The sequence below is a fragment of the Citrus clementina genome, unplaced genomic scaffold, assembly GCF_000493195.1.
Source record: "Citrus clementina cultivar Clemenules unplaced genomic scaffold, Citrus_clementina_v1.0 scaffold_9, whole genome shotgun sequence".
Lineage (NCBI taxonomy): Eukaryota > Viridiplantae > Streptophyta > Magnoliopsida > Sapindales > Rutaceae > Citrus > Citrus x clementina.
Genome location: NW_006261964.1, coordinates 21,922,065 through 21,938,333, shown reverse-complemented (window position 1 = coordinate 21,938,333; position 16,269 = coordinate 21,922,065). Strand labels below are relative to the sequence as shown.

The following is a 16,269-nucleotide window of genomic DNA, read 5'->3' as shown; positions in this document are numbered from 1 at the left end:
TTATTTGAAGAGATTCTACTTGTTAGATGAGATTCAGCATCCAACGGCTAGATGCAACTGTGGCACGGTGCCACAGTTGCACCGTAGCCTGATCCCAAACATTAAGTATTAATTAACGTTAGGGATTCCAATAGTTGAGCCATAGTTTAAATCAAAATGATATAATATTATTATCTAATAGATGAATGACACATAATGGTTGGACTCAAGTTAGTCAATTATTGTGATCTAAAACTTTATTGAAGGGTTGGCAAAAAATGCCTGGCCCAAGCCTAGGCCCGCATGGGTTGAGTTTGGATATGGGTCCAAAAATTTAAAGCCCGCATAGATTAGGCCTAGACAAAAATAAAAAATAAATTTAATTTAAATAAAAAAGAAAAAACTCAAAATACTAAATTCGATTAATTTTTTATATTAGTATTTGTTATTTTTAAGTTATATTACTAATATTTTATGTATTGGACTATTCTTTTACTATGTATTAGATAATTATCTTTAATTTAAATATTTTTTTCTTAATTAAAAAATTATTTTATATTTAATAAAAAAGCCCCAGCCTAGGGCCACAAATCACCAATCCTACTTTATTGTCAATTATTTTAATGAAGTGTATTGATGCTTTCAAAATCTTACTATGTACAATTCCTTCTCTATAGTGAAATTTTGTGAAAAGAGTTACCTAATGCCATGAGAATCAAAGCCGGATAGATTGGCCGCCTCCCTCATAGCAATCCTCCATGTTTGCAACATATCTATCTTCTCCTTAAATCGTTCTTCAAGCTTCGAAAATGAATCCCCAAAAGTTCCAGTTTGGTTTCTTACATCTGATGGATCAACGAGGTAGAAAACTGGGACTACAATCTGCCCATACTTGTTCTTGCTTTCGAGGATCTTCACAAGTTCATTCAAGCACCATCTGGAAGAAGCATACCATTTCGAGAAAATGACAATCGAAATCTTTGATCCTTCAATTGCACTCAAAAGTGAAGGAGAAATTTCATTTCCTCTATTAAGTTTGTCATCGATGAAAGTTACAATCTTTTTCCGGCACAAAGCTGCATTGAGATGGCTGATAAAGTTGTGGCGAACATCCTTGCCTCTGAAACTAAGGAAAACATCATACTTTATCTGAGGATTCATATTGATCGATGATGAAGAAGAAGCCATCTGTCACTCCTGTTGATGAGATTCTTGATCAGAAAATTTAGAATGCAGAAAACATTAAATTAGAAGACTGCATCAGACAAAGCATAAGGAGCGTATAGAAAACTTTAGCTCAATTCAACCTTCTAGGGATTTTTATGGTAACTAGAAAACTTTAGGTCAATTCAACCTTCTAGGAACTTTCATGCTAACTTTTTATCACTAGCTTAAAATAAACGCTATCTTTTGTTGATTTTTGTAACGACCTGCCTCACTAGCAAGATATAAACGGTGACCTCAAAAGTCAAACGGCCACTTCTGGTTGCCTACACTTCTACCCCACCAGGCAGATTCCATTGGTTGGGAGTGAATTATTGTGTTTTACTTCTTTTGACTAAAATTATTGTGTTTTTTCACTTTTGTGTTTTTTCATCAAGACAAATTATTGTGTTTTTTCACTTTTGACTAATATATGTGTATCATTGCTGCGAGATGGCGAGTGTCATCACTTCATGACTATGATTGATTATCCCAAAGCTAAACTGGTGGTGTAACTTTGTTGAAAATTTGAAATAATACATTTTATATAATTTGGTTTGAACTGAATTAACACATAAAGAAAAAAAAGGGACATTTTTAAGTTCAAGAAATGAGAAAAAGTGGCTGTGCATTTCTACTTATTCTCTTAGGGTTTGTCATTTCAGTTTTACGTGAGGATTTTTAATAAAAACTTTATGGAAAGGTGTGACAAGTATCTTTGCTTGAAATCTATGGCGAAGAGACATAAAAAAGACACAAAGGATTGCAGAACAAATTATTCTCAGTCGGGGAAAGGAATTACTTATTAACGCCATTGCTCAAGCAATTCCTACATATGCTTCGAGCATCTTTAAGATTCCTTGGGGACTATGAGTAAATATGCAAAAGTTGCTATCGGCATTCTGATGGGGTGAGAATGAAATGGGCAAAGGAATTAGGTGGGCTTTGTGGAAATAGAATGGAGGCCAGGGATACTGAGATCTTGTCTGCTTCAACCAAGTTTTTCATGCAAAACATTGATAAGAGTATCCTAATTCCATAGTGGCAAAGGTGATGAAAGCTAGATATAAATGATTGTTTTGGTGTGGGTTGTGTTGAACCAAGCTACATCTAATAATGGAACATTGACAAGGGCATATTCTTTTTAGGATTCCTTCCGAACAGTAAACCTAGAACATCTTTCTAGAAAACATAGGTCTGACATGACCTCTACTCAGGGCTGGTTGAACAGTTGAAGCTCACCGTTGATGAAGCCATAATATATCCAAGAAGCGTGCTGGTCTTGTATACGCAAGATTTTCGAAGCTAAATGGAAGATTGCAATGGATTGCCACAAAATGTTGAGGTACATACTGAATCTGGAGAAAAATGCATTGCAATAATACAAAAAAATAAAGTCTATGAGACTACATTACATAAGACTTAAACCAAAGACACCAAAGACCTAAGTATTGGTAAGGTTGCCCACTAAACAATGTAGCTAGACCTTGGTCTCTATAATATATCCACAAATATTATTTTATCGATCTTAATTAACAATAATGTGTACCCTGCAATCCACTCCATTTGGAAGGATGTAAAATTTCTTCCACTCCTCTTCCTAGAATTAACAATATAAAAAATTAAACAAATAGTGATATGGAATGCACGATATCAAATATACTAGTACTAGTACCAGTGCTTCAAAAACTTGGGCCATTTTGCCACAGCAAGTGAGAACAGGATTAGGGTCATGAAACATACTCCCCAGTGCAAAAACTGTTATTCGGCTCCATATAGATGGTCAATAAGATAAGGGCGGCGACTGCTACCGTCGGAATAAATACACAAACCATGAACTTGAGAGAACAGAGTGGTAAAGAGAGAGCAAATTACAATGTAATAATAATAATAATGGGCGCTTTCATTTTTTTAAATGTAGGCACACTTTTAAATTGAATTAGTTAATTAGCTAGCATGACATGAGTTTGTTTAGAGATGTACAACTATCTATCTATTATTGGCAAGTTTGTTTAGAGATTGTAATAAAAATACAATCTGCTCGTGTACATTTTATAGTGTGAAAAACAATAATACAAAAATCCTCTTTGATTTCATTCTTCCTCTGTTTTCCCTCTGTTTTTCCAGTAACCAAACAATCATTTTACAAATTTTCACATGGTATCAGAGCCATCATCACATGGAAAATAACTCAGCATCCTCATCATCTTTATCCTTTAGCTTTGTACAACCTGTTAAGCTTGATCAAACAAATTATCTTGTGTGGAAAACACAAGTTCTTGCTTCCATAATAAGCCTAACAATAATATGCTTGACAATGGAGGATCTAGAAACTCTTTTTGTTGGAGATAAGAATGTCATTTGTCAAATCTGCTTCATACCTGGACATAGTGCATATAAATGCAGAAACAGGTTCAATCATGCATTTATTCCAAGACAAGGAAGGGGTAATCCAGGTTGTTTTAGGCCTAGAGGTGGCCAATTCTTTGAAGGAAATTATGGAAGATGCTTTGGAAGAGGTTTCAATGGTGGCTTTCCTAGATCAGCACCTTATCAAGGATATGTTACTTATTAATCACCTTATAACTATCAACAGCCTCCAATGCAACAAAGCTTTGTATATCCTTCTGCTAATATGTATGCAGGAAATGCAAGTTTGAATTCTGAATAAGCTTTTACTGATTCTACTCAAGGTACTGCTGATGCTTCGCATGCCAATCCTAATGCTTTCACTGCCATCAGTCAAGGTGCTGCTGCTGCTCCTCTGGCGAATTACAATTTTGTTGCACATTCGGCTTGGTATATTGACTCAAGGGCTACAAACCATGTTACTCAAGATGCAAGTATATCCTTATCCTGTTCTAGATATACTGGTATTGAGAAATTACATATTGGAAATGGTTTAGGCTTGCATATTAATTTGTTGGGACAACTAATATAAAAACTCTTAATTCTCCAGACATTCACCTCACCCATGTGTTACATGAACCAGCTATCACAAAAAATTTACTTAGTATTTCTAGATTGTTAACTGATAATAATGCTATTGTTGAGTTTCAAAAATATGTTTGTTTTGTCAAGGACAAGAGCACCGGATCATATTGCTCAAGGGGATTGCTAGAGATGGACTTTATCAAATTGAAGGACTCACCATAGTCTCTGCTTCTGATAAACCTCATGTTTTGTTGTCTTCTAAGTCAATGTCTGTAATCAACTCCAAAACTGGTCTTATATCAATGTTTTCTCAGTTCAATAAATCTAATACTATGTATCTCTTTGAAGTAAACACCTTTCAATTCTGCTCGCCTTGAACAGACCATACCTTGGATCTTTTATCACAAGGTTATTGGTGTTTCTAATTTTTTTCTTTTTGTGGAGGGGAGGGCTGCCTCTCCTGCTGTATCCAAAGTCTTTGAATCAATTCCGGTGAGATCTACTTCCTCATTTGCCTGTAATAATTCAGACTTTTCACTGTTGTTTTTCAAATATCCGTAGCCATGAGCTATAACTTTTATGTTTGTAGGGGGTGAAGGTTATATACAGAACAAGAGAACTAGAGGAACAACAAGCCAAAAGGTCAGTGTACACTGATATTCGATTTAAATAGTTGATGATGATAGAGATTATCTTTTTTTTTTTCAAATCATGCATAGTTTTATCCAGTTTCTAGTTGTTTCAACTATGATGCAATGCACTTTGTTTTGAGTTTCTTATGTGCATATATAAAGTTTTAAAACTGTGATGTAGATGTGAAGCGTTTATGGCATTGGGTTTTTGGTTGTTGTGGTGGGGGGGGAGGGTGTTAATTTTGTTGCAAAGCTGGAATCATTATTCAGTTTCTTCTATTTATAGCCTAATAAAACTTTGGACTGTTTTAAGAAAGTCTTGGGAGTAGGCTGAAAAATGAAACTTTTGTCTTTGGAAAAAGAAAGGACGAGCAAATAAGTATCCAATATGGTGAGAGCAAAAGCTTGAAAATAAATACCCGTGGATTGAAATCGTGCAACAGGACGTAGACAAACCTCCACATGAATGATAATGGTGCAATATAATTTGTTTCAGGAGAGTTGTATTGAGCGAGACGATATCAAAGAACCCTTCAGCGAGGTAGGATCTCTCTTTTGGTTGCTTCCTATGCTTCTGGCTGGGTAAACAGAAATCAATGTAATATTAAAGTTGGAGTCATTCTAGGCTCGTTTATTAAAGGCTTCACAAGTTTTTTCTAATATGATTATCATCTGCAAGTTTTCTTGACAATCTTGGATATTTGCATCTTAACATGAGGACAAAACATTCGTAATTGTTGATCTATGACATTGTGACAGGTGTCGATGTTTAAGAAGAACTATGATCATCTTCTTAAAGATGTTTACTTTTGTTGTTACTTGAATAAGAAAAGAAAACAAAGTATAGTTAAGGTAAAAGCAAATGCGAATGAGGGCTACGTGACTTTGCAAAAAGAACTGCAGACTTTTCATTAACTAAAAACATTACAATTTGAAGCTTAAATAACAACAAAGCCAAATAACGACCCACTAGTATCATGGTCCAAAGATTGTGCCACGATCACAGCAAGAATCAACAAAATAAATAACCAACACCAGAAAAATAGGAAAAATTTGAAACATTCAACAGAAGCAACTTCTATGACTCCACATCAGCAGTCCTAAACACATCTTCTAACAACTTTGGAAACTATAGGGAAGCAGCCCGCAATAATCTAAACTACTTTCTGACATATGGAAATGGTAAAGCAGCTGCTCGTGTTCAAGATCATCTTCGTCCTAATGGTGCACATAGATGGCACAACTACATGAAGAACCCAATGTATGGTGATTCTATACCACACTAACTGTATTTCATCTGCATCCATGTATATATATATATATATTCATTGAGATGCTATATGGATAGATAATGTGAAGTACATTACCACAAAATGCATGTATAGATGGACAGTTTAGGCTCCTATGTAGTACCAACATGTCCTGGCCCAGGTCTTTCATATCCTTCACTCCAACCATCATTCCGAAACCAAATGGGTTGCCTTGGGTTCAGGCCATGTTTGGACTCATATGTAGCACCAGCAGCAAAAACTAATTTGTTTGGGGAGAAATGAAGAGAGGAAAGGAGAGGAAGTGAAGCTTGGATGACCAATTCACCTGAATGAATGGAGTTTCATATAACTTATTAAATATTGAATAGACCTCCTAATTGAAAAAAAAAATGACAACATTTACTTGAGTGTACTTTGTGCAAAGAATTTGGGAGAGATTCTCTAGTTTATACTGGGATGGTGTATGTCTATGTTATTTACTCCTTATTTGTTACAAGCTTCTGGTAGACTGCTTATATGGATTACAGGCTGGCAAGGTGTTGTGCCCATAGCCTGACCTTGCCCCCTCTCCTATTTGTCTTTTTTGTTGTTATCCTCGAATTTCCTTGATCCCCAAAATGTTAAGAAAAGCGTTACCCTGCCATGATGGGTTTATTGCAGTTCCCATTAGAATTTGGAACCAATACAGTTCCCATCTCTTCATGTACTTTGTGTCTGCCTTAACAATTTTAGAACATGGTCATTATGAAAATCTCTTTATTGAAGTACTAGTCACTATAGCTCAGCTTGTATCTATTTTCAGTTGAAAGTTTTGGTAAGGATCAGAATACTTCCTTTTTCTCATTTGTTGCCACAGGCTTAATACTACCGTGTAATCTTTGATAGTGAAATCAAATTGGATGACGCTGCTGTCCTGCATTACACATACACTAAATTTTTTGATCTGACTTCAAGACGTGATCGCTGTAGCTGCAAGCCTGCAAAGGAAGATGTTAAAAGATGCTTTATGCTGGAATTTGACCGAGCCGTGAGTTTTTTCCTTTGCACTCTTTGTTCTTTACAATGCAGCATCTATGTTACTTCATTCTGATTCAGCATCATTGCTCCTATTATTTGAATTTCACATGTCTCTTTTTAATTTTTTCACCACTAAATGTATATATGCTTTCTACTTTGTTAAGTTAGCTTCAAAGTAAAGTTTTCTACTACAGACAATTCCTTCTAAGAGCAAAGTTGTATACACAAAAAGAGGCAAAATAAATTCCTCACAAAATAATCTTTAGACTTTCTCAAGGATAATTGATAAGAACTTTTAATTAATATATGTAACTTCTCTATGGCACATCTTGCTGCTGGAAGATATTGATAATCATTGACTATTTTTCAAATTTTTTTTCTTTTTTTGCGGCTAACGGTGAAACAGTTTTAACATTAGCTCTTTCATATTATGTTCTGTGCAGGCATTTATATTTGCCTCAACTGCAACAGAGGATGAGATGCTGAGCTGGTAAAATAATGTTAAACTAATATAGTATCCTATTGAGGAATTAACACAATTTCTCACTCTAGAAGTTCCAATTTTTTTTTTTTTTGGGAACCTCTTGAGCTTTTATGTGTTCCGTATGTTATAAGCTTCTGGATATCTCAGGATATAATCAGCTTTATTCATTGCGTTTTCCCCAGAATTTGTTTCTCATATCATAATACCGGTACCAGTTGATGCGAATTTATTGCTTTCTCAAGGCTACTGTTGACACAGGAACCGTGAACATGTTGTGTGGGCTGACAAAACACTGAAAAGGAAACTCATGATGAAGGGCATCTTGACTCGCATTTATGCTCCCATGGTGAGTCCTTTTGAGTTGTGCAGTTGACGGATTTTGTGTTGCATGTATGCACCCAGTGACTTAAAACTGTTCGATATTATTTCTGTTCATAGATCATTACTCAAGGACTACGGGAATCTGGGATTTACACCTCTGTAATAGCATCAGCGAATACAACGCTCTCAAAGGACAAAATTCTATCATCGGTTGAAAGTAGTAACACTACTGGAGAATCTAAATCTGTAAATTCTTCAAGAAAGATTGGTGGTTCAGTCAATCACAGGCAACTGCAAGGAGGGTCTTGGAATGTATTGATGATGCAAATTACACCTTAGCAATCCCACCAGAATCTCCCCCTGACCCAGATGATCTTAACATTGACGCATAATCATATTACGTTAGCAGTGGTGATTGTATCCAGCTGCTTCCTTTTTGAACCGGGATCTAAGATTTTGTTACTATGTGAAAGAGAAAACTCAAGGGCGTGATGGATAGGTCTACCTATGGTTACGAGTTATGGAGCTCTTCCCGATCATTACCCAACCGCTTGTGTACATTCAGATTTAGATTTTTGGTTCTATAGAGTGAGAGATGTAGAGCGGTATTATGCCTTGGGTTTGTAATTTGAACCATTGTGATTGCATTTTGTTATACACATTGAAAGGGGCACTATCATATTACTCATCTCTTATTGAAAATAAAAAATGCGAGGTTCGGCATCATTTTCAAGTCCTCTTTCATATTCTTTGAATCCTACAACCATATTTGTACTTGCAATAGGAAAGAAAAGATCTTATATTGTAACTGCAAATGAGACCAACCGTTTTTATAGACCAGGGTCAGATTAATTCACGGAATGTTGTTGTTTGCTCTTGATAACTGCTTTTCTTGAACCAAAAGTGCTTCTTGTTCAGCCCTTATTTCAGCTTCTTATACAGGCAAGCCGTTAAATGTTGGTTATATTTGGCGCCGTGTGAATTCTACCAAGTCCTAATTTTTTTTTTTTTGGTTTTGACCACGAGGTATCCTGGGGAGGGCCCCAACTGTGGGAGGCACCTTTAAGCCCGTACCACAACCCAGACTAGAAGTCCTCGCTCGAACCGAGAGGCACATGTTCTCCCAACAAAGGCGACTTCCCTGCGACTCGAACTGGGGAGCAAACCCAGTCAAACCACTTAAGGGGACTCCATTGCCAATGGAGTCAACACTTTGTTGGTACCAAGTCCTAATTTTAAATTGCCCGAAATTTTGTGCAAACGTACACGTCTAAACATGATTTAGTATTTCAGTATTATTTTTTGCATGAACTTAAGAGTTTTTCCCCAATTTACAACTATGCCCCTATTTGAAGCACTGTTCAAAGTTAGGTTTCAAATACATTATATCAAAATAGATCTTGGTAAACTTTTAACAAGAATATCAGAAAAATTGTATTGAATTTTAAAAAACTACAAAAAAAAATGGAGCATTAATGCATACGTGCTGTTAGCATTAATTTTTAATTATTTATTTTTTATGAAGACAGTAACTCAAACCTTTTCCCCATTAACATGAGTGAGTTTCGAATATTAGACTTTTTATTTCTACACAAATAATTTTATCAACTGAAATAATTGGCATCCACTCAATCCTAATTGAAATATATTTTTTTAAATGAATCCATATCGTATGTCGACGTGTTATTTGGAAAAAAAATACATCTAGAGTACATGTGTTGTTAGGGAAAAATAATTGGTTTATTTGTTATTTGTCAAATGAGTGCATATCATATGTTATCGTATTATTGGTCAAAAATATATTTAAAGTATGCATGCTGTTAGCTAGGGAAAAATAATTAGATATTTGTTTCTTATTATTAGTTAAATGAGTCCAGTCCACGCGTTAATAGACTCAGAACTCTCAAAAATAGGCCGTTCGCTTTTCATTTTTTTTTTTTGAAAGACGCTTTTCATTTTTCATATATTCTAAAGTGTGTTATTATTTATTAAATATGCGTTGACAATTAATAAGAACCAAATTTATTAAAAATACAGATAATTAAGTGAAAAAGATGTAAAATACCCAAAAAAACCAAAAAAATATTAAAAAAAAACCAAACAAGGAAAAGTTTTGGGTACTCGAGCGAGGAGCACTAATCATTTTAAATTAGCTTCACAGCCCATGAATTTTTCAACAAATTGCAGTAACATTCACACATACGTAACAAATAACGAATGAGTAATAAACAATACTACAAAAGCACTAGGGCACAGACTCTTCCCAAACAATTATAAACAAAGTTGGAATTGATGATGCAGCCTTTTTCATACTACATTACATTAATAAAAACCAGTTTTAATAAATAAAAAAATTGATTGTTACTAAATTTATAATAGAAAATTTAATGATGTGCCAACACAATACATGTAACACCCCAGCCCGAATTCCAAGGGCAAATATGTCCACAACTCACATATAAATTTAAATAATTCTTTACAAACGACAAAATTCGAGCCTTAAATACAAAAGCCAGCGGAATAACTTAAAAATTCAGTTAAACCATCTACCATTCTCAATTCAAATTCATCTTCTTGCTCATCACGAATCAATCATGACTTTTGGAAATTGAATCACAATAAACTATAATGAGTACAAAATTCAGTAAGCAAACTAGTTTTTTCTTATACGAAAATACATACATACTTATACATAATGCAGATGGATTATATGCCATGATCTTTTAGAAATACTGTATTGTAAAACAAATTCATTAAAATCTCTTTCTGTCGCTTTCAAACTTTCATATTTTCTTTCAATAAAATACATATCCTGCAATGTGGCACTTTGTACTGTGTGTGACACTTTGCGGCGCTTTGGCCCTCAAGAGGTGGCCTCCACACAACTTTAAGAGGTGGCCCCCAATGCAAAATCTCATAAAACATAAATCTCATTTGTTAAAGTCCACTTTCTCATTCATAGAACACTCAATGCATTTTCGTGCTTATGCCAATGAACCATCACACATACATATGCCCATGTACATAATCAAGCTCAACACATAACAACACATCACATAAACATATGGGCAAAGACATATAGATCCATATTCATACATATCAAAATAGGCTTTTCACACAAGTCAAACATATATATTTGTTGAGTAATGAAAAGCACCAGCTCAGCTATCTTCTCACCCTCACCCTAGGGCGAAACTCCCCAGCTGAACGGCACGAGCAAAGTCTTGATAATACATCTTGTATGGGGTCTATGCCAACTATAAATGAGTACCGACCAGAGGTGTATACCGACTAGATATTTATCACCCGAAGAAAAAGGACACGATCTCACGAACTCACGACAGTTTCGCAATGCCCCAAGCCGCTAGGGAGAACATGACATCCCACATTTACCCACGATTCGATGGTTGGAGACCTGTGAAGGTCCATCATCACCCTAAAATGGGGGACATGAAGAATACTCAGAAAACGTGAGATGATTTCCTATAAAAGGCCAAGAAACCGATGAAGAATGAGACGAAAAAATTGAGAGAGAAAGGAAAACTTTGCCAAATTGAAACCATAATTTATTCCACACAGATCTTTGATACACATTGTGTTGAGAATATTTGTATTTAGTTTATTCAACTTAAATCACATAGTTTTCCCGTAACAATCATTTTATAAATTTTCACATGGTATTAGAGCCATTATCACATGGCAAATAACTCAGCAGCCTCATCATTTTTATCCTTTAGCTTTGTACAACCTGTTAAGCTTGATCAAACAAATTATCTTGTGTGGAAAACACAAGTTCTTGCTTCCATCATCGGGAATGGTCTAGAAGGTTTCATTAATGGAGATAATCCCTGTCCTACAAAGCTTTTATCAGAATCTATGGCAGAATCCAGTAAATCAAGTGCTATAGCTGTAAGGCAAACTAAAAATCCAGAATATATTCAGTGGAAGAAAACTGATAAGCTACTTTAGAGCTACTTGTTCTCTTCAATGATGGACAATGTGCTGATAATAGTGATAAGTTGTGAGACTTCTCAGGATCTTCGGGAACGACTTGTAGAAATTTTCATGTCTCAATCAAAGGCTTGGTTTATGCCTCTAATGATGTAGATCCAGACTAATAAAAATGGATCACTCTCCATCAGTGATTACTTCAACAAGACGAAGAAAATTTCTGATACCTTAGCTATTGGAGTTAATACACTCTCATCAAATGAGTTCATTATGCATATTCTTGCTGGTCTGGATGACTCCTGTGAATCACTTGTTACAAATGTCTTAACTAGACTTGAGAAGGAAAAGATCACAGTTGAAGAATTGTTTTCAATGCTGCTTAGCCATGAAATAAGACTTGAAATGAGTAAATGAAAAACACAGTTTGATGTTGTAACGCCACAAATTTCCATAATATTAAATTATGGAAATTGGGCTTTCATTGAGAATTATGGGTGGCCTATTTATTAAGAAAGGGATACTAATTTATAAATAGAGGTTATTTATGAGATAATTTTAGAAAAGGGCTATTTTTCCTAATTAAATAGGGTTTCTTAAGACTCCCTATAAATTCATACTTTTTCCCTTCCATAACCCTAAGTCCACGACGTTTATTCTTTGTCTCTGCTGCTCTTTAGGCTCCTACCCAAATCTTAGGATGCAAACCTTTGTTTAGGAGAGAATCAAAACGACAGGTAAGTTATTCTCCCTATTCTCAACAGATTTCTAAACACTCTATCTATGGTTTATATTGGCACGATTCTAGATGGTTATAGATCATAATGCATGATTTAGAATGTATTTAGGCTTTGTTTAGAGTTTTGATTTATTATTAGTTTAGTTAATCAATCCTTGACGTATTAATCACACAGGATAATTCTGGACAGCATGAGTATCTCGAAACTTTCTGAACGATATTTCTTATGAAATTTATATTTCTGGAAACTAGACATGTAGGGCTTCTGGAGTAAATTTTATTTCATTAAATTCGACTTCGTTTTCAATTTTATATGTATTTTCGAAATAGAAACCACTGCACTGGAAAACTGCGATTCCAGCATTGCGATCGGATTCACAAGATTATTTGTACCACCAACTGAACTCGGAAAATTCTGAAAGTTTATATTTAGGTTAATATATTTGTCTAGGATTCCCAGTTTTAATTTCATAATTTTCTGATTAGTATTTCAGTTTATAAAAACCACAGAACCCGTTCTGTTTGGTTTAGGTTATGTGAAAACAGTTTCGAATTTGTTGAGAAATAAATAGTTTTGAAAATGTTTTTGATACCGGATCCTCTTGCAAAGTTTACATGGGGTACTCATGGATGTCCAGAATAGTTCCATAGAACATTATGTCATTATGAGTTCTAGATTAAGAGTCAAAATTCTGAGAATCAGACCTGTACGGGTATGAATTAGAAAATCAGATTCTTAGAATAAGTTATTAATTGTCATATCTTGTACTTCTTTAAGGTTTTGGAGGTGATTGAGGCTCTTAGAGGCTTAGAGGCGTGTTAAGTCAAATTCTTTAGTCGAGGTAAGTAACTTCATTCCTAATGTACTGGATATATATATGATTATTTTGATATTATTATAAGTATAACTGTTTTTATATTACTTAAAGGATTAATTGATTTTGATAACAAAATTAGTTTTATGTAAATGTTTTCAAACCTAAATTCTTTTTAACAAAGTATTTTATAAATGCTTTTTAATATGTAAATTATTTTATGACATTACAACCTTTTATGATTTTATCTTTAAAATATTATGCAAGCCTAAATTATTGATATGGACTTTTATGAATATGATACAAATGTTTTGTACCCATGTTTGATTTCAATTATTGATGATTGTATGAGATTCCTAATATTTTGGCTCATTGTGCAGAGTTATTCTGATTCTGATTCTGATCGTAATATACGATATATCTATCTGGACCAATACTGGGTTTCTGTTCTGAGTGTGCACACGATATTCTGATTTTGTTTCTGGCCGGGTTACCGGGACTATAGGTGACACTATGTGATATGAGCTAACGTTTTGTTTTCTGTATACATATTATATGATTTGCTTCGTAAGTAAATATGCTTTTGGATATTCTGAATTATTAAGAATTTATGTTATATTATTGTGATTTATCGTTTTATGAAATTTATGGATTATGATATATGTTTTAAACAAAAGAAGGCTTGCAATATTTTTTAGTATCGATAGGTCTAGTGTGTTAGGAATGGTTTTACTTACTGAGTTGACAACTCACCCCTCGTCATTACTTTTTGCAGATTAAGTTTCTTTTGAGAGGTGCGCTTAGCTTTGGAGTTAGTAATTTTTCGTTTCCGTTTGCCATTTGAATAAGAAGAGGAATAGACTCATGTTTCTATTCAGTTTATTTCCGTTATGAACTTGTAATTTAGAGTTTGAGACTTTTGTTATTGTTATATTTTGGGAGAGATTATTTAGTGTTAGACGTTGGAATTTGTGGATTTGTTTGAATAAGAATTTGAGGTATTTCAGTTTGGAATTTATGAGTAAGGATTACGATTTGTAAGTAACCTCCTTCTTCACGTGCTCCGCACGTGTTAGTTTTGGGGTGTTACAATTGTGGTATCAGAGTGCTAGGTTAGGATTCTATAGACTTTCTTTTAAGGATTAATTAGATTGTCTAATGGAATTGATTACATTTGTTTTGTAGACATGAAGACAAACAATATGGGCATGAAAAGTGCTAAGAATAAGAGATGGACAGAAATTGACAGGACCGAACAGTTTATCTTAGGTGGAGTTCTTGTCAAAGATCTTAGGAGACTTCATAAGTAGCGAATGGAAGATAGACTAGGACAAACTAAAGTTGTCTACAAAGATACTCCTCCAGGACCTGGAGCTTCAAAGAAAAAGCTCAACGAGGCTATACGAGAACTACGTGTTTATGGCAAGGGAGCTAACAAGAATAAGCTTGTAATAAGTCGCCTAATTTGGACAATACCTCGATTTAAGTCTTGCTATAGCAAAGGATGGGTTTATCCATACCTAGATAAACTACCTCATAAAACTCCTAAGGAAAAGAGGACATCTAGAGTCCTGACTGAGGAGAGAAAAGTAGAATTAGATCCTTTCCTTATCCGGTTGAGTACACCTATGAACTTTGTAGCTGTAGGACATGAGACTCTGTAGACTTTATTGATGTTAATAGAGAGAATAAATATTTAAGGCAAGGAGTAATCATTTATGACTAGTAATTCTATTTTCGTCTTTTTGATTTTCTACGTTGCTTGCGACTTTGTAATAACTCTTGATATATGATTTTTGGTATTAACGTAGAATGAAATATTTATTGCTCTTGTTGTCAATCACTAATTTTTCTTAATTATACTACTTATTCAGTACTTTGCGCGCTTGCACGACCTTTAGCTACGGATTATTTACCCTTTTAATTATTTAATTATTTTTTATTCTCCGTGTTATAGTCAAAAGATGTAACGTAGGGGAGGTGCTAGGCATGCCTCTAGCTCGAGAGATGTTTTAGGTATCGCTGATGACGCTGACCCAACCTTGCACGAGATGGCTAATGAAGGAAATCCTATGATGCGCGCAATGGTTAGATTGATGGAACAACAAAGTAAGTTAATTCAAGATATGGCTAGAGGTAGAGTTAGGGCACAAGAGAATGTGCCAGTTGAAAGGCAAGGTGGCGCAAGAGATCAAGGAGCTATGGTGAACTTAGAACAATTTAAGAAATTGGGACCACCTACCTTTCAGGGGATTGCCGATCCCATGGTTGCAGAGGTATGGCTAAAACAGATGGAGAAGATATTTGTGGCTATGGGTTGTAATGATGATTAGAGGGTAATATTGGCCTCATTTGTCCTTCAGGGTGAGGTAGGCCACTAGTGGGATGCCAAAACTCGTCTTTTAAGGGTTGGGTTGCAAGATGCACCCATTACTTGAGAGTTATTTCTGGAGGCTTTTTATGAAAAAAATTTTCCTGAACGAGTTCGACATCAGATGGAGGCTGATTTCCTGAAGTTGACTTAAGGAACAAAGTCTGTTACGGAGTATGAGGAACAATTTACTACCCTCTTTCATTTTGCTCCTACCTTGGTTGCTAATGAGGGTAGTAAGTGTAGGAAGTTCCTGGAAGGGTTACGTCCTAACATTAAAGGGCAATTGCCGATCCTTAAGATTAACAATTATGCCAATTTGATTGATTGAGCAATTATTGCGGAGAAGGATATTCTTGAAGCTCAAGTTACAAGGGATCAGAGAAATAAAAAGAATCGACAAGGTGGATCGCGAAATGAAAGTTCTTATAGACAGGGTACTCACTCCCAGAAGTATAATGGTGGAGGTAACAAATGGGATAACAAGGGTGTTCCTGATGACACTGCTCGGAGGAACTACCTCATTTGTCTACATTATGAAAGGAGGCACCCTGG

General features: G+C 35.0%; 1 protein-coding gene and 1 pseudogene across 1 annotated transcript in view; one reads left to right on the top strand and one right to left on the bottom strand.

Moving 5' to 3' along the window:
* The window catches only part of LOC18033243 (disease resistance protein RPP5), a 7,368-nt gene extending 5,993 nt beyond the window's left edge, over nucleotides 1–1,375 (bottom strand). The window contains exon 1 of the mRNA XM_006421147.2: nucleotides 680–1,375. Coding sequence (XP_006421210.2) covers nucleotides 680–1,167 — 488 coding nt within the window. The 5' untranslated portion in view covers nucleotides 1,168–1,375. The remainder of the gene's footprint in view (nucleotides 1–679) is intronic.
* Nucleotides 1,376–3,536: 2,161 nt separating this feature from the next.
* The window catches only part of LOC18033239, a 37,425-nt pseudogene continuing 24,692 nt past the window's right edge, over nucleotides 3,537–16,269 (top strand).